The sequence below is a fragment of the Nelumbo nucifera genome, chromosome 6, assembly GCF_055504915.1.
Source record: "Nelumbo nucifera cultivar China Antique chromosome 6, China Antique-T2T, whole genome shotgun sequence".
NCBI lineage: Eukaryota > Viridiplantae > Streptophyta > Magnoliopsida > Proteales > Nelumbonaceae > Nelumbo > Nelumbo nucifera.
This window is the reverse complement of record NC_142654.1, coordinates 68,412,394-68,436,448: the sequence shown is the minus strand read 5'-3', so window position 1 is coordinate 68,436,448 and position 24,055 is coordinate 68,412,394. Positions and strand designations below refer to the sequence as shown.

The following is a 24,055-nucleotide window of genomic DNA, read 5'->3' as shown; positions in this document are numbered from 1 at the left end:
AATCTCACGGATCGGTTCATAGGGACGGAGAAGGAAATCAACCAGAAGGGCGAGCAGACCCTTGAGAAAAGGAAGAGGGAACCAGAGCCCCCAACTCAGAGCGACAACAGGAAGAAGAAGGACCAAGCTTGGGGGGCAAAGCCAAATCAACATTTCCGAGCTCCAACAGTAGAAAGGGACTATACACCCCTCAACGCGAAGTGGGCCGAGATCCTCTTGGCGATCAAGGACGCTCCGTACGTGAAGTGGCCGCCTCGGCTGAAGGCGGACCCTAATGTTAGAAATAAAAATATGTACTGTAGCTTTCATAAACATCAGGGTCATAGCACCGAAAGTTGTAAAAATCTCCGTGATGAGATAGAAGAACTCATCTGTTGTGGATATCTGAGAAATTTTGTATAAAATAATAATAATAATAATAATAAAGCAGGTCGGCAAGGGAGCAGAGTAGAGATACTCCCGAGTCTAGGAGGCAAGCGGAACAGCCGTAGAAGTAGCCCCCCGAAGAGAGACCAGTTCGGGGGACCATCCACGTCGTAGTTGAAGGCTCGATTGTGGCAAGTTGTACCTCAGCTGCAGCTCGCGAAGCCGCCAGGGAAGAGCAGAACCCTCCAAAGCGGCCAAGGTTGGAAGATCCCATCTTCTTCACAGAAGATGACGCGTGCAGGGTCCACTACCCCCATGATGACACGCTCGTCATAAAGGTGAAGATCAACGACTTCGAAGTCAGGCGCGTCCTCGTCGACTCAGGCAGCTCAGCGGACATCCTCTTCAAAGTGGCCTTCGATCAACTGCAGTTCTAGGAGAGCGACCTAAAGCCCGTTAACACTCCCCTGGTAGGCTTCAGCGGGGAGGAAGTCAGGCCCCTGGGAAGGATTACAGTACCCGTGGAGGTCAGCACTTGGCCTAGCATAGTGAGGCTTAACCATGATTTCTTAGTAGTCGCAACCCCCTCCCCGTATAACGCCATAGTAGGTCGGCCGATTACCCATGCATTACGGGCTGTGGTGTCCACCTACTACTTGGCCATGAAGTTCCCCACAGACTTCGGAATCGGGATAGCGCGAGGTGACCAGCTTGAGTCTCGCAAATGCTACGTCGCCACCCTCATGGGAAAAGCCAAGGTGGCCAATGACCTCGAGCTGGAGCGACCTATGGAGCAGAGCGAGGAGCGAGTTGTGCCCACAGAAGAGACCGTCTCCATCCTAGCCTCGGCGGAGGACCCATCCTGGACACTTCAGACGGTGCTTCCATCGAGGAGCCTCTGCAATCTAAACTGGTACGCTTTTTACTTGAGAATTTAGATGTTTTTGCCTGGTTTGCGGCAGAAATGCCCGGTATAGACCCTACCATCATAACTTATAAGCTTAATACTAATCCTATAGTTAGGCCCGTAAGACAGAAGAAACGCAACCTAGCCACAAAGCGATGGAGGGCAAACGACGAGGAGGTCGGGAAGCTCCTTGCAGCCGATTTTATCAGGGAAGTCCATTACCCGAGCTGGGTGGCCAACCCCGTTCTGGTGAAAAAGGCTAACGGTAAATGGCGCATGTGCGTTGACTACACCGACCTAAATCGAGCTTGCCCAAAGGACTGCTTCCCACTCCCCAGGATCGACCGTCTGGTGGACGTGACCTCGGGGAACGAGTTGCTGAGCTTTCTAGACGCCTATTCGGGCTACAACCAGATCAGGATGGACCCAGCAGATGAAGAAAAGATTGTCTTCATAACCGAGCTTGGCCTGTACTGCTACAAGGTCATGCCCTTTGGGCTAAAAAATGTTGGGGCGACCTTTCAAAGACTTGTAAATTAACTGTTTGAGCCATTGATTGGCCAAAAAGTAGAATGTTATGTAGACAACATGGTCGTCAAAACCCAGTTTTCGTGTGACTTAATACAAGACTTGCATTCAATTTTTTAAATTCTGCATAGATTTAATATGAAGCTAAACCCAAATAAGTGTGTCTTTGGTTTCACGTTGGGTAAATTCCTAGGATACATTGTTAACCGGCGCGGCATTGAAGCCAACCGGACAAAATAAAGGCCATCCTAGATATGAGACCACCCCAAAATGGGAAGGAGGTTCAGAGGTTGGATGGCCGAATAGCTGCTCTGAGCCGCTTCATGTCCAAGTCGGTAGATCGCTGCCTACCTTTCTTTAAAGCAATTAAAAGCAAAGGGTTTGAATGGACCCAAGATTGTCAGCTCGCATTTGACGAGCTCAAAAAGTACATCGTCAGCATACCGGTCTTAACCTGGCCCGAAGAGGGCGATGTTTTAGAGTTGTACCTCTCGGCAAGTGATGAAGTGGTCAGCTCAATACTAATAAAAAGTAGATCGGGTCCAACGACCTATCTACTATGTTAGTAAAGTGTTGCAGGGAGCAGAGACAAGATATCCAGAGATAGAAAAATTGGCCTATGCACTAGTTATTGTAGCCCGAAAGATCCGTCCGTACTTTCAAGCTCATACGTTATCGTCCTCACCAACAAATCTCTAAGGCAAATCCTACTCAAGCCCGAGGTCTATGGTCGACTGACGAAGTGGGTCGTTGACCTCAAATACAAGCCACAAACTGCTATTAAGGCCCAAGCCTTAGCAGACTTTGACGTGGAGTGCACTTTCAGCTCCTAAGTCCCCAGGCTGGTTGAGCACGAGGCCCCCAGTTCGGGCGAGCTCAGAGATCCCAGGCCGGTTGAGTCTGAGCACCGTGAGGTAGCAGCTAGTACGGCACCTCTCCTAGTTAGGCCAAGCGCGAACTAGGATGATGAGCCCTGGATCCTTCACATGGATGGCTCCTCGAACCAGCAGGGAAGCAGAGCCAGGATAGTTCTGCACGACCCAAGTGGCACGAAACTAGAGTACGCACTACGCTTCGAGTTCGCAGCATCCAACAATGAAACAGAGTATGAAGCGTTGATAGTCGGGCTAGCTCTAGCCAAAGAAATGAAAGCCAAGCACATTATCATTTGCAGCGATTCCCAGCTCATGGTCAATCAGGTCACAGGAGAATACGAAGCTCGCGAACCGACTATGATTGCTTACTTAGCCAAAGTAAGAGAGGCCCTGCTCGATTTCCAGTCACACTTCATCAGACAAGTCCCGAGGTCGGAGAACACTGAAGTCGACGCCCTGTCCCGGTTAGCCAGCACCAGTGATAACACTGTGAGAACTGTGTACATAGAGAACCTGCCTCGGCCTAGCATTATCGGGGGGGCAGAGGAGGTCGCTCCTGTCGTTCAAGCAAAGCCGAGCTGGATTGACCCGCTCGCGAGCTTCCTGCTACATAGGACCCTCCTTGCAGATCGCAATGCTGCCATAAGGGTAGAGCGTCAGGCGGCCAAATACGTCATGATAGACGGATGGCTGTACCGAAGATCCTACACGCTCCCCTACCTGCGCTGCTTGTGACCTTCCGAAGCTGAGCTCGTACTCCGCGACACTCATGAGGGCCTGTGCGGCGGACACTTGGGGGGCATGGCCCTCGCCCAAAAAGCACTATGACAGGGATACTACTGGCCAACAATGAAAGCAGATGCTATTGAGCTCGTCAGAAAGTGTGACAAGTGCCAGAAGCACGCTAAGATCCACCATCAGCCCGCTGTCGATCTCAAGTATCTCACCAGCCCGTGGCCTTTCGCGCAATGGGGCATCGATATACTTGGATCGTTTCCACTAGCGACAGGCCAGAGGAAGTTTTTAGTGGTAGCAGTGGATTATTTCACCAAGTGGGTAGAAGTTGAACCTCTTGTAACGATCACAGCCCAAAACGTCCAGAACTTCTTTTGGAAGAACATAGTGTGCCGCCTCGAGTTACCTCGGGTATTGATTTCTGATAACGGTAAGCAGTTCGAGGACATCAAATTCCAGAACTGGTGCCAAGACATGGGGATTCGACAGAACTTCACTTCGGTCGGACACCCTCAAGAAAACGGTCAAGCGGAGGTCACGAACAGAGCTATCCTCTGCGGATTGAAGGCACGGTTAGACCGAGCTAAAGGACTATGGGCAGACAAGCTACCTAGTGTTCTGTGGGCTTACCGAACCACCGAGAAGACCGCCACAGGAGAGACTCCCTTCAACCTCACCTATGGCACCGAGGCAGTCATCCCAGCTGAGATCGAGGTTCCCTCGCTACGACTGGAAGCATATGACGACAGAGCGAATGAAGATGAGCTACGTACCAACCTCGACCTACTCGACGAGGTAAGGGACCTCGCATATATCAGGACCGCAGCTTACCTGCAAAGAGTAGCTCGGTACTATAACACCAGGGTCAAGAAGTGGAACCTCCGCGTCGGCAACCCAATCCTTCGTAAAGTTATGGTACCAGAGCCCGGTGTTGAAAAGCTCGGACCGAATTGGGAAGGACCCTACCGAGTGAAACGGGTGCTCGGGGAAGGAACATACGAGCTTAAAACCCTTGAAGGGAAACAAGTACCTCGGCCATGGAATATTGTCAACTTAAGGCAGTATTACCTATAACTACTGAGTAGACCATGTGTCACTCCCAGAGCCTAAGGGCCAAAATGCCGAGCTAACACGACCTTGGCGCAATAAGACCCAGTCGCCTCTATGGCATGGGCGAACTATTGAGTAGACCATGCGTCACTCTCAGAGCCTAAGGGCCGAAATGCTGAGCTAACACGACCTCGGCGCAATGAGACCCAGTCGCCTCCATGGCATGGGCGGACTCCAAGGGTAGACTATAAGTCACCCCCTTAGCCTAAGGGCTAAAAACACCGAGCTAACCAAGACCTCGGCATGATGAAATACTTAGCCGCTTTGACAGTGAAGGCAAAGTATGAAGTATCAGAGGCGTAAGCAGTTCAGGCTTGAATCCTACGAAGCCAAGCTCGTCTCAATACATCGATTGGACCGGATAAAGTACAACCTACAAACATACAGTTCGGGCATACACAGTAACTACTTCGCGGTATACTATAAAAATGCCTCAAAACACTAAGGGATAGCTTGGGGTAATAATTACCGAAAAATCCTATTTCGGGTATGTAGCTCTAATAGTCGAGTGATGAGATCGCTTTGGCAAAAAATAAAAGAGCACACCATACTTAGCAGAAAAAGAAAAATTTCATTATTAATAAAGAAAAATCGAGCTAAAAAAGCTCGGGAAAGTTCAACAAGAAGTAAAAAAAAGGCACAACTGCCCAAGAAGAAGATTTTTGAAAACCGGGTTTTGGCACCCGGGAACCACCAGAAGTCAGTCAGAAAAGCAGAAAAACAGAGTCGTTAGCCTCAAGGGTCCACCTCCTCCACCTCGTCCTCGTCCTCTGGGGAGTCAAGCTCCTCCTCCTCCGCCTGGTTTGCCATCTCGGGAGACAGGCCCTTCATTGTGATGTCGTCGAGGTTGAGCCCAGAGAACTTCTTTCGGACTAGCCAGTGACAGAGCTTGAATCCGGAACAGTACGAGCTCGAGCCATACTCCACTTGGAGGTCGTGATACTCCTGGAAGTCCTTAAGGTCCCAGACTGCCTTAGCCCGCTTGGCCTCCACCATGGTGTCGAAGTTTCAAGTTCGGTCTTGAAGTGTAGACTCTAAGTCCCAAACCTGCTGGCGAAGGAGCTCTCTCTCCGCTGCCACCCTCGACGACTCCTCCCTGTAGCGCGCACTCTCCTTAGAAAGCCTGGTGATCTGCGCCTCCTGGTCACGGGCGAGTAGCTCTTGGGCCTCGCTCCCCTTACGAGTCTGAAGGAGCTCACCTCGGGCCTGGTTGAGCTCGCCCTAGAGCTTCTGAACGAGGACCCTTTGATTATGAGCGTCGCCGGAGTGGATGTTGCTCTGGAGGGCCATGGCGTGGATGGCGGAGTTCACCTGCCAAACAAGGGACTAAGGTCAGAAAACAGCAAAAGAAGGGAAAGAATGAGAAGAGAATGACCACTTACCTCCATACAGTGAGAGGCGACGAGCGACCTGGGCTCCATCTCCCCCCACTTAGCAACCTCCTCGTGGCAGATCGCCCTTCGGCTCTTCCGCCCAGCCACGAGGTAGTCATTAACACCCTCCCAGTCCCCCACTAGGAGCTGCGGGTAGGGGAATGGGCGGGAAGGACCATGAGGAATCACCCCTTGCCTCGGGAGCTCGCCCTCCTTGAGGTCACCCTCTCCGGCACCTCCTTCAGACGGGGTCGGTGGAACTTCAGGCGGTGGAGAAACAAAGTCTGGCTCAGCAGACTCGAACTCAGTGCCCCCAGAAGTAGGAGTTCGGTCAGGATGCAACCTCTTCGCCTTACGCTTCTGGTAGCTGGAAAGGAGGCGGCGCGCGTCAACACTAGACATGATGGCTGCAAAAAAACCATAAGGTATTAGTCTAGTAAAAAAGAAAATATATGTATACACATACGATATATTTTTACAAGGCACTACGCGACCTAAAAGGCAACCTACCCGGACTCAGGCCAGCCTACGCGAGCTTCTCCTCGGTCAAATAATCTGAACAGAGAAGGCCTACAGCTGCCCAGGACAGCAGCGTTTTTCGAGTTTCAGAGTCCAACTCAACCCTGGGGTCCTGGATGGCGCCCCTCCAAGAGGTTGGAAAGGTCCACCCCTCGAGGTTACGGACCACAAAATAGTCCCGCTTCCAGGCAAGAACCCTGTTCGGTAGGTCGTGTAGGAGCTTAAAGCCACGACGGGGAGAAAAGTAATAAGAACGCCTTTCCGGAGGTGCTCCGGGAGTGGTATTCTTAATGCAGAGAATGGAAGAAAAGATATCGAGATCAAGGGGGAGGCAATACTCAAAGCACAGGGAAATCGTCCCAACTACATTCCGGATGGCATTGGGATGGAGTTGGTCAATGGTGACGTTGAAATGATTCAACACCTCCACTATTAGAGGGTGCAGAGGAAGACGCAGGCCAGCCTCGAGCTGTTCCTAGAAAATTACTATGTCATTGGGACCATGCTGCCAGGGAAAGTTACCAGATGGGAGACCGTAGATAAGGTCCCCGGGAAGGTGAAAGTAGCGAACTAGAGATCTGAGTCTCTCCATCGTCATAGAGGAGGGACCGAAGGTGTCGGACTCTCAGCCCCGAGAAGTAGAAGCCACATCGCCGAAGGCCTCCCGAGCCTCCAGAGCCTGCTCCCAAGCTCTCCCTGAGCTCGAGGGGGCGTTGTCGTCCTGGTTACCATCCTGGGGATAAATGTGGTGCAGATACCCAAACATGATTGACAGATTGAATAAGACTCACCGGAAAGCTGAAACAATGTGAACAGAAGAGCTCGGGCAGACTAGATGGATGCGCGACCTCAGAATCTGAAGACAACAAGTTAGCGTGAAAGAAAATGAGGCCTAGGGGCCCTCCTATTTATAGCCACTGTGCCCCTAGATCAATGGTCTAGATTGAGACAGATCTGACGGTTTGCAGTCAAGCAGACCGCACGTCTTCTGAAACCGAAATGTGACTGGCTGCACGTCTCTCATGATTGAGGTAATGACGGTTGCACGACATCCAGAGTTAAGAGCCGCTTCGACGCGTTTCTTGGCATTCGAAACGTCAGAAATCCCCTAACTTCTGCGCACGCATTTAATGCGAGCAGTCAATCAAGTTTGAACTTCGGTCAAATCCACCCATCGCACTTCATGAACTCCCCACGCTAAGGTAGCACTCTTAGCCTGAGGAGTGGGGGGCAATTGATGGAGAATGATTTGACCCGACCCCTTGAGACAATGACACGTGGACCTGACTCAGCACGAGCAACAGCTCAGCGCCACAGCTTGACTGCGACCAAGTAACGAGCCTGTAGTACAGCTCGCTACGTCATAGCTCGCTATAGGGGGAGCTCGCTACAACGCGAACTCGATGTCCCCCGAGCTACTGAAAGGGAATACTCCAAGACTATCCCAACTCGCGAGCTGGGGTAACCAGCTCGCTCCAACACTTAGGCAAAAAGACTGCCCCAAAGACAATCTCGATGAGGATCACCTCGAAGTACCCCTGGGAGCTCGCTGCGCGATAGGGTAGCTCGCGACTAAGCGACGCGATGCTCTCAAGAAGCTTCTATCTGACAAGACCATACCCGTCAAATTGCGCCACGTCTCTTGACTGACGGCGCAGTCCCTGCCCATTCGACAGACTGTGCCCACGTCTCTCGACAGATGGTGACGTGCCTGTCCTCCCGAGACGTGTCACCCATCCAATTGGGTAGTACCCTGCAACGGTCACCTGCGCAGCCCTGACAAGTAACGGTTGCGACAGAAGCCCAGTGGCGGTTATGCCCGATTTGACAAGAATGCCCCTATAAAAGCTCCTTAGTCGAAGGGGAGAGGGATCTCTGATCGAATCTGATTTTGAGTCATCTCAGACCGAATCTGATTTTGAGTCATCTTACTTGCTCTCGAGCTAATCTTGAGAACTCAGTGATCTAGCGCGACCTACACTCTTAGCCTCTTTACACTCTTTACTTTCTCCCCCTGCGTTCTAACTTAAGCTTTAGAGTATTCCCGCCGGGCAAATCCCTCGGGAATCCTTCACCTTCTTTTTATCAGGAGTCGTCTATTGCCAGATAGAAGCCAGTCAGCAGCCAACTAAGAGTGTGTAGATCGTGTCATATCATTGAGCAATAGGAATGTCAAGGTCATCCACAGTAGGAGTAGGGTTAGGGAGTGGATTTACCTCCTAGGAGTCTAACGGTGTCAGTTGCTCAGTGTTTAGCTGCTCCACATCTCTACCACATCGCTGATCTCTACGGCATGTACGTTGGAAGACACAAAAAGGAGCAAGGTCCAGAATAGAAGGAAGAGATACCTGAACCTGCTTCTCCTCTTCCACGCTACTACTCTCCCCCTGAGGAGAAGCAGGGAAGAATGGCTCATACTCATAGAAGGACACATCCATAGACACAAAAAACTTACGACTAACTGGATCAAATCACCAATACCCTTTTTGAGAGGAGGGATACCCCAGAAAGATACAAGGAATGGACCGAAGGTTTAACTTACCTCGAGATGGAGACAAATCATTGACAAAGGAATGACAACCAAAGACTCTCATGGGAATGGAAAATAAAGGAGACTGAGGGTACAATAACCGATGAGGGGCCATGTAGTTCAGCACTTTGGAGGGCATACGATTGATGATATAAGTAGCCGCAAGTATAGCATCCACCCAAAACCTTTTTGGAACATTCATGTGTAGCATCATCCCACGAGACACCTGAAGGAGGTGTCTGTTTTTTCTCTCTGCAACACCATTTTGTTGTGGTGTTCTGGCGCATGAGCTCCCCATGGAAGTATTCTTTTGCATTGTTGGATTGGAAGATCTGTATTTCAACATGGAACTGCGTAAATACCATCATCTGGAAGTCTTTCACAATCTTTGGAACTTCGTCTTTACTATGCATAGGAATTATCCATATATAGCGAGAGTAATCATCAATCAATGTGATAAAGTACTTATATCCGCCCTCAGAGATTACATTAGTAGGCCCCCATACATCAGAATACACAACATGAAAAGGAACATTTGATCTTTTATTACTTGAGTGAAAAGTTGTTCTACATTGCTTGCTCAACTGACACGTTTGACACTGGAACTCTAACACTGAACATGACTTCAATAAAACCAGAAACAAAGACTTTACTATTTCAAAAGAAGCATGACCTAAACGACTATGCCACAAAAAAAATTGACTCTTATTTGACTGACTATGTGACTCTGAGGGTGACATCGAGAGACTAGCTTTGTTTTTGAGAATGTAGAGACCATCCACTAGGCTCCCTCTACCAATCGTCCTCCCAGAAGTTAGGTCTTGCAAAACACATGAGTCAGCAAAAAAGGTTACACTATAGTTTAAAGAGCTTGTAATACTACTAATTGAAAGCAAATTTATAGGAAGTTGAGGGACATGCAATACACAATTCAGGTTAAGGCCATGGGGAAGAGATATCGATCCTTGGCCTACAATAGAGGAAAAAGAGCCATCAGCAAGTCTCACTCTATTCCTTCCTGACAAAAGACTATAAGTCTAAAACAAGTTCGGCTTACCAGTCATGTGGTTGGAGGCGCCTGAGTCGATGATCCAAGGGGAATCCGTGGGAGTGACATGGAATGCAGAAGCCGTATTACCTGAAGTAGATGCAAATGAAGTAGAGGCAGTACCAGTGACTGAGCTGTCCATTTGTCGCAAAACCCTACCATAAGATTCCAGGTGTTCTCTGAAGGAATTCATTATATCTTCCTTGGGGTCAGAATTATTAAGGTGGTCCCGGGTACTACCGGCAACCTGAGTATCTTGGGTTGCCACATGTGCTACATTCTATGTTGTGTTCATCTTCTTCTGACCTTTACCCTGTTCTTGATTCCTCACTGCCCACTTGGGTTTCCCGTGGATGTCCCAACAAGTGTCACGTGTATGCCGTGAACGCCGACAGTGGGTACAAAACAACTTATCTTTATCATCAGTCTTCTTAGTGTCTCTTTTCTTCCCCGTGGAGTTATTATTCATTGCAGCCAAAGCAACTTGTTGCTCCCCCTCAGCTGTAACCATCACACTCCGCCTGCTTTCTTCCGATTGAACAAGGGAGTATACCTCATGAACCGACGGAAACTCTTTGCTTCCTAGGATTTGAACCCTCAACGGTTCACATGCAGGGTTCAGTCCCAACAGGAAGGCAAACACACGTTGCTGAGAGACCAGCTTCCTGTAGGCCTTAGCATCATCATCATGTTTCCACTCTATAGCCTAATAATGATCCAATTCTTTCCATATGGAGGTAAGGGCTGAATAATACGAAGACAAACTACGGTTTCCCTGTTTACAGGTTGAAGATTCAGCTTGTAACTGGTAAACCTTGGCATAATGCCTTTGCTCAGAATATGTAGTTTTGGCTTGTTCCCAGATCTCACTAGCGGTGTCTGCCCACATAAAGTTCTTCTTCACATCAAGTTCCATGGCTGCGAGGAGCCAAGACATCACCATACTATTTTCTTGGTCCCACCTATCATGTTCAGTTGTCTCAACTTTGGGTTCTTTCACCATTCCATTTATGTAACAACTTTATCCCTTGCCGTTACATAGAGTTTTACGCTTTTAGCCCACTCCAAGTAGTTCAGACCATTTAAAGGGGTAATTGGCATGGGAAAGGGTTGGTGTAACCCCTGATGAAGTTATTTCATAATTTGTCATAGGACACTGCTGAAAACAGTCCAAACACCACACAACAACCACAAGCAGAATACCAACCCTCAAGGAATTTACTTCTAGGATGTGAGGAAGAGAACAAGACACTGCTGAAATCAACTCTGAGATGGTTCAGTCATTAAACAAGCTCGGTAATCAGTCCAACACAACCAAGGCAGATATTACTATCAATCCGACTGCAACTCATACAGTCTAACAGTCTAGCATCCAAGCAAATATATAGAACCAAGGAATAAGCCCTTCACACCATTGGCCGAAAAAGACAAAAACAAGAACACACCTGTCCAGTACCTGTATGAAGGTGCCAACCTGAAATCGACTTCATAGCATTGAACAGAGAAGGAAGAGAGTCTCTATCAACATTGCCCTTCTCCGACTAGGGTTTCCTTGATATTACGACCAAGGAAAAAACCACAGGAGGTGCCGCCAGTAATCTGCTAGGGTTTCTCTGTCTTCCACGTCCAAGAATTTAAAGAAGGAAGAAAAGGCGAAGCAGGTTCAAAACAGGAGGGATCGAAGGTCTTTTACAGCCCAGAAAACCTTGCTCTGATACCATGTAATCATTCATGGAGAGGGAGACGAGAGATAGAGATAAAGAGAAGAAAGGGAGATACGATTGAGAGGAAAGGAAAAATCACTACTGGCTGCCGCCAGTTCTCTATTTATATTAACTTAGTAAAAAGAATAGAAATTACAAGTATGCCCCTGGCGGCACACCCTAGAACCAAACTAATAAAAAAAGAAAAGAAAAGTAACTAACTGACAATATCTTTAGAAGTCAGCCTACTAACAGCAACTACAAAGTAATAATTAAATAAGCCTTACAATAGTGGCCTCGCTCCCAATTGGTGTTGTGGATCAACTTAGTTCTTCTACTGGGACCTGGTTCTGGTTGGCGGGTTGTTGATTCTAATTCAATCTGACATTCAAGTTCTAGCCAACATTTTGGTTTTGTTGTTGTTGTTGCATCCCTGCCATGGCGGCAACTCGCTCTTCCCAAGTCTTCGTATGTAAGTTCATTCCACGAATATATTGCACCAATTCATTGAATTGACACACATCAATCCCAATAGGAACCGCTAAAGGCTCGATTGGAGGGTGAGGCGCGTTCATGTTATGCAAGGGAAAGACGGGATTTTGCATGACAGGGACACCTGTCAAGGTCAAGGGCATGGTGAACTGCCCAATAGTCACAGAGGGGACCTCAGGGTGTACTGTAGGTTGGTCCTGCCCCCTGTTGCTGAGATGTTGTTGATGGGAGCGTTGCTAGAGGATGCCATTGAAGATATGCTTGAGGAATGGATGTGAGAGCATGGCTTTCTGTACAATGATCCCACAAACAGTGCCAATTGATGATGCGTGATTTGGTGCTCCTTGTTGGTGGACAGCTCAAACGTTGGATTCAGTAGGTCACGTGGACAAACTGCAAGAGAGTGAGTGAGAGAGAGAGAGAGAGATCAGAGTGCTTGGGCTGCTTTACCCGGGGTAGGCACTCCGATGCTCAAGTTAGTGAACTTAAGATTTTGGAGAGAGTTGAAGAGCGAAAGAGCTACAGTGCTTGAGAGCTAAATTGCGCGTCCCTTCTTTGAGGGAAGGGACACCTTTATATAGGCATAAGAAACCGGGAACTTCCTATAACGCGTCAGAGATTCTTAGGAAACCATGTCCGCCATGTATGGAGGAGATCTCTCAGCCAGATACGTGATCCACACAGAGGAATAAGGTCCATCCAATCAATTCTAATGCGGACGGTGCAGAAAGACGGGCCTAACGGTCGAGCATCGTGATCTTGGAGAAGTCAGAGATGATAATCCACTTAAGGAGGTCACTTGGCAGGTCGATAGCTGAACTCAGGTCAGGTCAGCAAAAGCGGGTTACCTTTCATGCTGGCCTGATGTCTTGACAGGACTAGGGTAGTCCAGTGGAAGTAGGTCGCATCATACATTGACCTGAGGTCCCATCTAGCTATTCACAATTCAGTCTACTGGGGTGGCCCTGAGGTCATTGATGCAGTTGTTAAGTGTCCGAGGTGATATGCTTACGTGGTGCCGTGGTGTCCCCCAACTGTTTTGCGATGCCACATGTCTTAATGTCATTGGAGGACCAAATTACCCCTCATCAATAACTATTTTAAAACGGGTCCATTAAGACCCGTATGCTATATGGTTATGATTATAACCATGTATATAATAATAATAATGATAATAATAATAATAATAATAATAATAATAATAATAATAATAATAATAATAATAATAATAATAATAATAATAAGGGAAAATTCCCGATTAGTACCCTATACTTTAGGTCTAGTGCCACTTTGGTTTGGTCCAAGCTTTCAAAACGTGACAATCCAGTACCTAGGGCTGTTCATAAGAGGCCCAACCCGACCAAACCGACCAATCCGGACCGACCCAACCCGAGTCGGTCGGGTTTTCATTAGTATGGGTTGGTTTCGGGTTGTGCAAATTCCTAAACCGATGATTCGGGTTGGTTTTGGTTTTCACACAAGAAAACCGAAACCGACCCGAACTGAACCGACTTAGTTCCTAGTTCAAACATGAAGTTTCAAAGCCCATTAGGCCACTTAGTTTTTGAATGGTTGCAAGAAACTTTGGATTAGTGAATAGTGATTAATGAACAACTTTTGTGATTAAATTTTCATTTAAATTTTATCATAGGAGATGGCTGAAATGATGTTCAATTTATGACTGTTTTTAAAATTAGCAAGATGTTATCACAGGGATGAATTTAGAACCGAAACCGACCCAACCCGACTCAAACCGACCAGGTCGGTTTTTCTTAACACTGGGTCGGTTTCAATTTCTATGTTAGATAACCTGACCAGGTCGGGTCGGTTGGAAAAACCACAGTAAACCGACCCAACCCGACCCATGAACAGCCCTACTAATACCTGTCGTTAGCTAGCTGTTAATCTATCGTTAAGTGACATTTTAAAAAGACATAATTGTCCTTCGAGTGTCATCTAATTTTCTTTATCAACCATCTAAACATTGACAGCTTTCTTGAATAGAAGAAGCAAGAATTTGGGATTTATCAAAAAAAGAAGCAAACATTTGGGACTATTAATTTTTTGTTCATTTTGTTCAATGTTTGCATAGTTGATAAAGAAAATTAGATGATACTCGAAGGGCATTTATGTTTTTTTTTTAATGTCACTTAACGGCTGATAATAACTAATTAACGAGGGTACTGAATTATTGCATTTTATAAGTTTGGAGACCAAAGTGGCAATAGACCTAAAGTACATGATACTAATTGGGAATTTTCCCTAATAATAAATTATTAAATTGTTAAATAACTTAAAATTATTAAATAAATAATAATAATGATTTAAATATAATAACAATAGATAATAATAAATACTAATAAACAATAGTAATTATTAAATTAATAATAATAATAATAAATATATTGATAATAAAAAGTCTCACTTCCGTTAGAAGGGCTCCCAATTTCACACGGAAACAGCTCGTTAGAAAGGCTCACTGCCGACAGAGAACTTGGTATTTTTTCACTTTACAGTTTCACGAAGTGTCGGTGGTATGACGGATGGGATGAGAGGTTGTTTTCCTCCGGTCCAGCTGGTTTTGCTTAACTCTCTAACATCTTTGTAAGACATATCCACCATCAACCGCAGATTAGCCGTTGAAACTTACGAAGTTGCAGGTGATTACGCATGTGGGACTGGTAGCATCTAGAACATGAAAGAGCCCTGATCTAATTCTTTTGTCTTCCTCGCAAGACATAGGAAAGAAAGAAACGTTCCTCCTACCAAGGAGGGGGAATATAATCTTCAGTTTCTAGTTTCTGCTACTGTGAGGTGAGCATTCTCATTTTTGCTGAACCTTTCTCCTTATCAAGATTTCCTTTGAGAGGTGTCACTCGTGGTTTGTAGATCCTCTTTTTGGTCAACTGATTGTGTTCTCCTCTTGGTTCTCCTTCCTCGGCAGAAATTTGATCTAAAACGCGAATCTGATCCACTATTTTCCTAGAATGGAGATCAAATGGACAGTATTCGTTTTAGCAATGGTGGTAGCGATGGCCATGTGGGGGAATGTGAGTGAAGCAAAGGGGAAAAAGGAGAAGGTGTGCACCAAGGGATGGGAGTGCCAAGGCTCCAAGTACTGTTGCAACCTAACCATCTCCGACTACTTCCAGGTCTACCAGTTCGAGAACCTATTCTCCAAGCGCAACTCCCCGATCTCTCACGCCGTTGGATTCTGGGACTACCAGTCTTTCATCCTCGCATCCACCCTTTTCCAGCCCCTCGGCTTTGGCACCACCGGCGGTAAGCTTATGCAGATGAAGGAGATCGCCGCCTTCCTTGGGCATGTTGGCAGCCAGACTTCCTGTTAAGTATTAGATCACTTTTTCATTTGATGTTTAGGTATTTTCTTTTATACCATTTTAGATGATTGGCGTCTCTTCAGAGGCAATTTAAATACGTAATAGAATATAGTTACAGTGGAGATTTGGTCTTGTATTGCATAAATTAATAATGATTTGGATGGTTATGTTTGGGATTTCAGTGCTCATTGTCTTGAATCGATTTGGTTTCAGGTGGTTACGGTGTTGCCACTGGAGGGCCCTTAGCCTGGGGGCTCTGCTACAACCATGAAATGAGCCCGAGCCAAGCCTACTGTGATCCCAATTACCTCTACCCTTGCTCTCCCGGAGTTCAATACTATGGCCGGGGTGCGTTGCCCGTCTACTGGTATGCAATTTTTCTTCTTCCATTATCTGATGTCAAATTATATGGATACAAGCTATTAGTAGTAATTCTCTTAATATATTATTTGGCTGCCTCCTGAAATGGAATTAATTTAGATTTAGTTCTGCACGGCATTTAAACTTGTGCAACCGCCGTCTTAATTTGCTAAGGAAAGTTGGAGGTAAGTTCATTTAAAAAAAAATGAACTGTCTGGTATTTAACGAAAAAGGGCGCCATCTTAGGTGTTAAACATCTGCTTTAACATGTAAAGGAAAAGCAACGAAATCATTTAATTTCATTACCAATAAAAAATCTTTTAATTTCATTTTGCACTCAAATCAGCTATTTGATTTTGTGAGAAAATTATTTCTGAAGTGAGATTACGAGATATTATTCTTGTTGCTGCTACTACTGCTCTCGCCACTGCTACTGATGATGGTGGTGGTGATATGATGATGATGGTTGTATTAGGAACTACAATTACGGGATCATCGGGGATGGTTTGAAGGTGGATCTGTTGAACTATCCTGAATATCTGGAACAGAATGCTACTCTGGCATTCCAAGCTGCTATGTGGAGGTGGATGAACCCGATCAAGCCGAAGCAGCCATCAGCCCATGATGTCTTCGTTGGAAACTGGAAGCCTACCAAGAATGACACTTTGGCCAAACGTGTTCCTGGTTTTGGAGCCACCATGAATATTCTCTATGGGGACCGGGTGTGCAGTCAGGGTGACATTGATTCCATGAACGCCATTATCTCCCACTACCTCTATTACCTTGATCTACTGGGGGTTGGTAGAGAGCAGGGAGGTGCCCATGATATTCTGACATGTGCAGAACAGATAGCATTCAACCCTTCTTCATCTTCATCCTCATCTTCCTAAGATGCCGCTGCAATTTCAATTGTAGTACAAACCCCCCCAGTTGTGAAACTGTCCTTGATCAAGCACAGCTTAATAAAGGGTAAGTGTTCTTTTGCCATGTCAAGACCAGGTTATTTGAATCCGAAGGTGAAAGGACAAGTTTTTTGTTCATTGTTACTTTGGATTGTTTGCATTGCCGGTGGCATCATATTGTAACATGTTTATGTATGGTTCTGTTTAAAAATGTTAATTGTCTGTTTATTGTGTGATTACTACATTAAACAATAATTCAAACTGCTTTCTTGTTAGAATTTCATGTATAAGTTTCATTTGCAAAGTCTTGCTTTCCTTGAATGTACAGATTCAATGATATCAAAACTGTGTTCATACTATTGAAATGGCAAAAAGTGGCTATATTATGGTTATTGTTGATAAGTTGGTTCTTGCCATCTGATTCAATCTCCCAGCCGTAGTCCTAGTACAGGGGTCATCTTTTCAGCCCGATCCGGTCTGGAAATTCCAGGCTTGGGCCTAGGTAGTCTTCAGGCCCGGCCCTGATTTGGGCCCACAAATTGCCTGGTCCAGTTATGCATGTCTTCCTATAATATGGTTTTGAAATTGCAGTAGAAAGGGTCATATAGCAGTGTACATGGCCAAAACTGAAGTAAATTATTATAGATGGTTCTTTTGATGCCTGCTAAGAGGGCACCATAAGGAATCATTTATATGGGTTGATTAAAATTTAGGAGTCACCAAGAAGAAATGGCAACGATGGACAAGAAACCACAAAGGACCTAATTTTATTGGCTTATTGTAGATGCAATATGAATTATTTCATATTTTAGGTGTTACTTGGATTGGTCCTCTTCACCATCGAGTTATGAAGTAGATATTGATCCAGCGCTTACCAATTACCATTGGACTTTGCTATATATGTCGAACTATGTTTACAAGGCATTTTGGGTAAGTAATCATATGCTTTGTTCTTGAATCAAACTTGGTGTATAATTTTGAACATTTTGTTACTAATTAATGGCAACAACATAATATTTGTTAAGTGATACTTGTTACTAAGTTCTCTGTTTTTTGAGTGATGGTGTTAGAATTATTGTTATCATATTTAATAACATTATTATTTATATATTAAATATTATTATTCATAATGTGTTTATATGTTATTCTCTAATATTTTAAATTCATCATATACATTATTTATGTATTTTAAGATCCAAGGCATTCTTGTTTCATTTCTTACACTACTTGTATGCATCAGGGAAGATTCTTCTATGAGCTGACCACCCGTGAACCCAACCTGAAAAAATAGGTTGGGGTCTCATATCTAGCCACCCGAATTTGAGAATGACCCACCCAACACTAATCAGAAAAATCAGGTTGGTCACAAGTCAACTTGCTGACCTGATGTATTCTTAGAAGTTTTTACTCTTTAATCTCTAGTATTTAGTCTTTTACCTTTTATTGTTTATTCTTTGTATTTTCAAGTTTTTCTTTTATGTCTGGAATTTTAAGGTTAATTCAATTAATTTTGGCATTTTTCATGTGGACTAGAGAACCGAAAAGATAGCTTCATAAGATAAGTAAGAAATGCCAAAGAAAAAATAATATCACCATCAAAACAAACTCGAAACACAAACAAAAGCAAAGCAAAAGAGTCGAGCTAGGATGATTAACCATAGAACAACATTGACGAACCAGACTAGAAAGAGTAAAAAAGAAGTGCAAGGTGAGACGATGGGTAAAAATCCATCATGCCTGAAGAAATGGCGCTTTAACAGAGGGAAAGAACAGAGAAAATTTGGAAGTTCAAAGCAGATCTGAAGAACAAATTCTATAGTTGCAGAGATGAAGTTCTTAGATATTCAAAGAAGATTTTTTTTTTCAAGTAGAAAACTTAGAAGCTCTTTTTAATTTCATTTTTTTTTTTACTTTCTGCTTTCTTCTTCTTCTTCAGTTGCAGAGAGAGAGAGAGAGAGAGAGAATAGGAGATGGTGGTGGGTGTTGGGTGGGCTAAAATACTCAAAGCAAGATGTTGCAAAAGCCTCCAAAACCCTCCCCTATTTACCTCGTTAGTTCGGATTGACACACCACCGCCGTTGCTGCAACTTCCAACAACGACATACCTTCCTTTCACCCTCTTCCTTCCCCCCCCCCCTCTCTCTCTCCATCGAACTGAAGCAATGACCGAAAATTTCACTGTTCACCTTCATCTCCTTCGACCTCAGAAACCGAGCAACCAAGTGACGACTTCTCCCCCGAACTCCTCTTTCCATCTTCTTCTCACATCCTCTCTCTTCTCGACTGTCTCTCTCCCCTAATGAGCTAATACCCGAGAATATACACTGTCCCCCTCCTACCTCACGACATGGTGAAGCAGTGGGGATGAAACCTCTTCCCTTCAATCTCTCCCCATTTTCTCTCTCACATTCTCTCCTATATTCTTCATTTCCATTGCTCTCTCTCTCTTTCTCTCTATGTGAGCTAAAATAAGATCCCTGGTCACTGTTCATTGTGTTAACAAAAATAGAGGAATCATTGTGACAACACTCTCCTTTTATTCCCACCCACCTCTGGCGAGAACCCACTGATTTTATGTTTTTCTTTTATTCCCTCATTGTTGTTCTCCCACTCTTTACCATCTTCTGGCGACAAAACACGCAATTCACCAAACATCATCATCTGAATTGTTCATTAGTTGGGTTTTATTTTAAAATTTGAAGAATAGTAGAGGGCAAATTTGATATTTTGTTTCTCTCTGTTAGCACTTAACAACGATGCCGATTTTTAGAAACAATAAGGGTACTTTAAAGACAATATGTAAACTGTAAGGGTACAATTAGTCAATTTCACAAATAGTAGGGATAGTTTAAAAAATGGAATTATAGTAGATAAGGTCAACTTTTGGCCCTTAATATCAATAAAAGTAATATATTTATAAAAAAATTCAAAAATATGTTAACTTTTTAAAAATAATATCAGTTAAGGGCAAAAACATAGTTCATCTTCTTCCTCTTGCAATCCATTCATAGGCACTGTCGTTCGCCGCCGCCTCTGACAATGCCTTTGCCTATTTCCGCCACCTCTGCCTCTGCCTTTGGCAACGTTGCAGGAGGTGGGTGGCAGCGGCGGCACTGGTGGTCATTCCTTTGCCCACGCTGCCACCTCCGCCTCCGTCTCCAGCAACGTTGCCGAAGGTGGGTGGAGGCCGTGCTAGTGGGCGGAGGTGGCAGCGTAGGGTAGAAGAATGACCACCAGCGCTGCCACCGCCCACCTCTGGCAACATTGCGGGAGACGGAGGCAGAGGCGGCGGCGTTGGGCAGAAGAATGACCACCAGCGCCGCTGTTGCCACTTCTGTCTCTGCTCACCTTCGATAAAACTGCCGGAGGCGTTGCTGGAGGTGGCAACGTTGGGTAGAAGAATGACCACCAGTGCCGTCGTCGCCACTTCTGCCTCCACCCACCTTCGACAAAATTGCTAGAGGCGTTGCCGGAGGTGGCGGTGCTGATGAATAGATTGCAAGAGGAAGAAGATGAATAATATTTTTGCCCTTAACTGATATTATTTTTAAAAAGTTAACCTATTTTTGAAAATTTTTAGATATATTATTTTTATTGATATTAAGGGCAAAAAATTACCCTTATCTACTATAATCCCTTAAGAAATTTATCTTTGTTTTATTTATTATTTAACGGATTGAAAATGAGAACACTATCACTTTACATTTTTTTTACGATATTTTTATGTTTAAATCGGCCCCAAAAGACTTTTTCGTTAAATTTAGGGTGATGAGAGTAAAAAATCCTCAAAAGTCAAAACAACCTATTTATCGTTTTTTTTTTCTTTTCTCATAATTAGACCTGTTCATGGGCTGGGCCGGGTCGGGCTCAGGTCGGACTTTTATTCATCATTAATGAAAATATGCTAGGCTCGAGCCCGAGCTTGGCCCGACCAATGGGCCTATAATTTGGGCCCGAGCCTGGCCCTGATAAAAAGCTCGAAGCCTGAGCTCGAGCCCAAAGCCCGACCTAATAAAAAAATTACAATATTCCCTATTCAAATAAGAATTAAAAATTTAGATGGTTTTTTTTTCTATTTAAATCAACAATGGGCCTACAAAATAGTTTTTTTCCCTTTCTTTTACGTTTTAAAACACAGTTTTACATTCTTAAATCAAAAAATTTATTCAAATGGACATAATCACATAACTCATTTTAAGTCTAATTTTAGGTCGGGTCGAGTTGGGCTATTTTGATAAAACCCAAGCCCGGCTCGAATTTATTGCGGGCCGGATTTTTTGGTCCGAGTTTAAGCCCGTGGGCCTATAAACATGTTCATGCCCGTCCGGGGGCGGGGCTGGGCCGGCCCGTCGGGCCACCCGGCCCATGAACAGGTCTACTCGTAATGCATTCAAAACCCATGGAATGGGAGAATGACGGTTCAGCTCAAGCTGTGCTCACTTCTCTCCTTCTCTCTCTTAACACTCTCCCGAGCGCGGCTGCGCGGTCGATATTGTTCATTTGCTTCATCCCCAGTTCCCCACCACAGCCCATCATCATCAGTGCGAATCAATCTGTCCATTGTATTTTATTGGTCACTTGTTCTACTTATTGCGCCGCCGATGCTTTAAGCTTGCAACTTCTGTCTTCTAATTTGTTAATGACGTTGGTACGTATATATACGATGGCGATTGAAACCCTAGATGCTTCAAGAGAGGAAGTGCAAATATTCAGCGCGCAACCATCACCCACAGTCAACCTCACCAGCGAATACATCCTCTCACTCCAAACCAATTCCTACAACGAGATATGGTCCAAGATTCACGTCCAAGATGGTTCCCAGGTGGAGTGCGTGCAGCAGGAAGAACCGGTCTCATCATCCCACATCGTGGCACAGCTCCTCCAGCCGGACCGGGCCTCCGTCGAGGTGGCCCTCCACCGGGCCAGGCCCAGCAACCTTACTAAACTAGTCTCCGCCTACTTCGACAACAGCGAACACACCTCCCATTTGTGCCTTCTCCTTCAGCGTAGCATCGATCTCGCCCGCTCCCATTACGCCCCTCTGGGCGACCTCATTGATATCCTTCCTTTAAGCTCTTCTGAGTGCGGATCACTCAGTCAAGCTCAGTGTGACTGGGCCTTCGGCATTTTGCGGAATTTCAACAGTCTCGAGAATCCCTTTCCCCACCCCAACTCTGATAACTTCCGTAACATGCGTCATTGCTTCTCTCAGCTCAAGCTGCAGCTCGATTGCCATCTCCACAAATCCCGCAGGAAGGTCCGCCTCATTCGCCGAGCCACAACCGGGTCGGCTCTCTGCCTCATCGGCACAACCATTGGTGTTGTCCTAGCGGCCGTGGTGATTGCTGCTCATGCCTTCGCCGCCCTTGTTGCTGGAGCTCTATTTGTCTTGCTCCCGAACAAAGTTACTAAGAAGGAGCTCAAGCATATTGCCCAGCTAGATGCTACTGCCAAGGGGACTTTCGTCCTGAATAACTTCCTCGATACCATCGACCGCCTCGTTGCCCGCTTGCACGCAGCGATTGAGAGCGACAAGTTTCTTATCAGCCTGGGTTTGGAGAGGGGGAAGGACAGTTTCCTTATTCAGGAGGTGGTGAAGCAACTTCGCAAGAACCAACCTAATTTTCTTCACCAACTCAATGACCTCGAAGAACATCTCTGCCTTTACTTCACCACCATCAACAAGGCTAGGTATAGCCTCCTGCAAGAGATCCATCTCGACCAGTCTAGTAACTCCTGACTTGCTCATATACTAATTGTTTTCCCTATTTTTTTTATTTCTTTTTTACTTAATACCGAAGATTATACTGAATAATCGATTTAGGCTTTTTGAAGAACACATGGTTATTTTCTCTATGTGGGTTTTGCTACTTCTATACCCAAAAAACCAGTGATGGAGGGCCAAAAAATTGCTAAAAAAGAGAGGATTCTGTTATGGCTCAATTCCATTCCTGGGCCTACTATAAGCTAATTTCATGAAGCAATTTCTGTGGATGTAGCTTATTAACTCAGCCCTTTGTTTTATAAAGATCAGTTCAGCCTTTTTAGCTATCAAGTCTGCAAAAATCTCCCATGTTGGAAAATTGGAAGAAAATAAAATTTTCCATTGGAAGTTAACAGGTAATTATCTTAGTTGCCAAGTTTATTATTGAGTTGTCTTCTAGGCTATTTCCTCTTTTGAGTTTAGTTAGGAATACAGTTAGACGTTAGGAAATACTTGGGGATTTAGAAGATATTTGAATATAGTTTGTTTCTTTTCATTTTTAGCTTAGAAGTCAATATTCGTTGTAATAACCATATTCTACCCTACGAGTATAAACGGGATGGAAACCTTTGTAAGGTGAGGAAGTGAAGGAAATGCATTTAGTGATCAGGTTTGCTTCTTTTAAAGGTCATCTTTTAAAGGATCTCTAAACTATAATTCTATTTTAAAGATCACCATCACCACCTAACCCTTGTTCCAATCATATGAGGTTGGCTACATTAATCCTGTTTCTCCATTCCGACCTGTTTAGTGCCATCTCCAGTTAAATTATGAGTGCTTAAATCCAATGTTGTAAGACTCAGACTGGACCATATGGTCGAACCATCAAACCTGGGAACCAGAAGCCATTCTTTTTTTTTTTAATCCTAGTTTTCAGATTTCTGGAAAACCGTTAGAACTGGTCAAAACCCAACAGAACCATTGAAAACCGGCTGGGTTTTAATGATCCGACTGGTTTCAACGACCCGCCCAGGTCACTAAATCACCAGAAACTTAAAATGCTAATAGTTGGATTTGAACTCATGACCTATTAATTATAAAGAGATATCTATGTATTTTGAGTAAAACATGAATGATGAGACTTGAACCCTAGTCATTTGTAGCCAAAAACAAGCAAACATCTAACCAACACTTGTGCATGCGTTATAAATTACAAAAATAATTATATAGCATTTCTATGACTCATGATCAAACCATTTGGCCCATGACCCAACAAGCATTCCAGTTTTATGTCTGGTCCAACTCTTACAACACTGCTTAAATTAGTTCTTGCTACTTCAACCCATGTCATTTTTCGTTTTCCCCTAGCCTTTCTATCTCCTTAAACTTGCAATAAATTGCTTTTTTTTCGGGTGTTGCAGATAGTCTTCTATTGACGTGGCCAAACCATATTTAGTCTACTTTCTCTCTCTCTCTCTCTCTCTCTCTCTCTCTCTTTTTTATCAGTGTCTACTTTCTCATTTTTGTCACCTTTTGGAACTACTACTATGTTCCTTTAAATG

General features: G+C 44.9%; 2 protein-coding genes across 6 annotated transcripts in view; both read left to right on the top strand.

The window, feature by feature from the left end:
- The first annotated feature begins 14,635 nt into the window (after window positions 1-14,635).
- On the top strand, window positions 14,636-17,093 carry LOC104606926 (chitinase-like protein 1). Its single transcript, XM_010272367.3, has 4 exons — window positions 14,636-15,000; window positions 15,131-15,531; window positions 15,741-15,894; window positions 16,363-17,093. Exons 2-4 carry the CDS (start codon window positions 15,174-15,176, stop codon window positions 16,775-16,777), a joined length of 927 nt encoding a protein of 308 aa, XP_010270669.1. The 5' UTR covers window positions 14,636-15,000; window positions 15,131-15,173; the 3' UTR covers window positions 16,778-17,093.
- Window positions 17,094-18,167: 1,074 nt separating this feature from the next.
- Window positions 18,168-24,055, top strand: part of LOC104606925 (UPF0496 protein At3g19330-like) — a 28,788-nt gene continuing 22,900 nt past the window's right edge. Inside the window, exon 1 of one of the 5 annotated variants that reach the window (XM_010272362.3) lies at window positions 18,168-22,480. In XM_010272362.3, coding sequence (XP_010270664.2) covers window positions 21,174-22,480 — 1,307 coding nt within the window. In that variant the 5' untranslated portion in view covers window positions 18,168-21,173. Of the gene's footprint in view, window positions 22,519-24,055 lie in introns of all 5 variants that reach the window. The other 4 variants (XM_088890352.1, XM_010272365.3, XM_010272363.3 and 1 more) reach the window with 4 other exon arrangements.

Excerpts from the sequence above, each read along its gene's own strand:
- LOC104606926 (XM_010272367.3), top strand. The coding sequence starts at position 15,174 with ATGGAGATCAAATGGACAGTATTCGTTTTAGCAATGGTGGTAGCGATG. Across the intron at positions 15,532-15,740 it reads TGTTGGCAGCCAGACTTCCT|GTGGTTACGGTGTTGCCACT; the intron begins GTTAAGTATTAG and ends ATTTGGTTTCAG. Across the intron at positions 15,895-16,362 it reads GGTGCGTTGCCCGTCTACTG|GAACTACAATTACGGGATCA; the intron begins GTATGCAATTTT and ends TGGTTGTATTAG.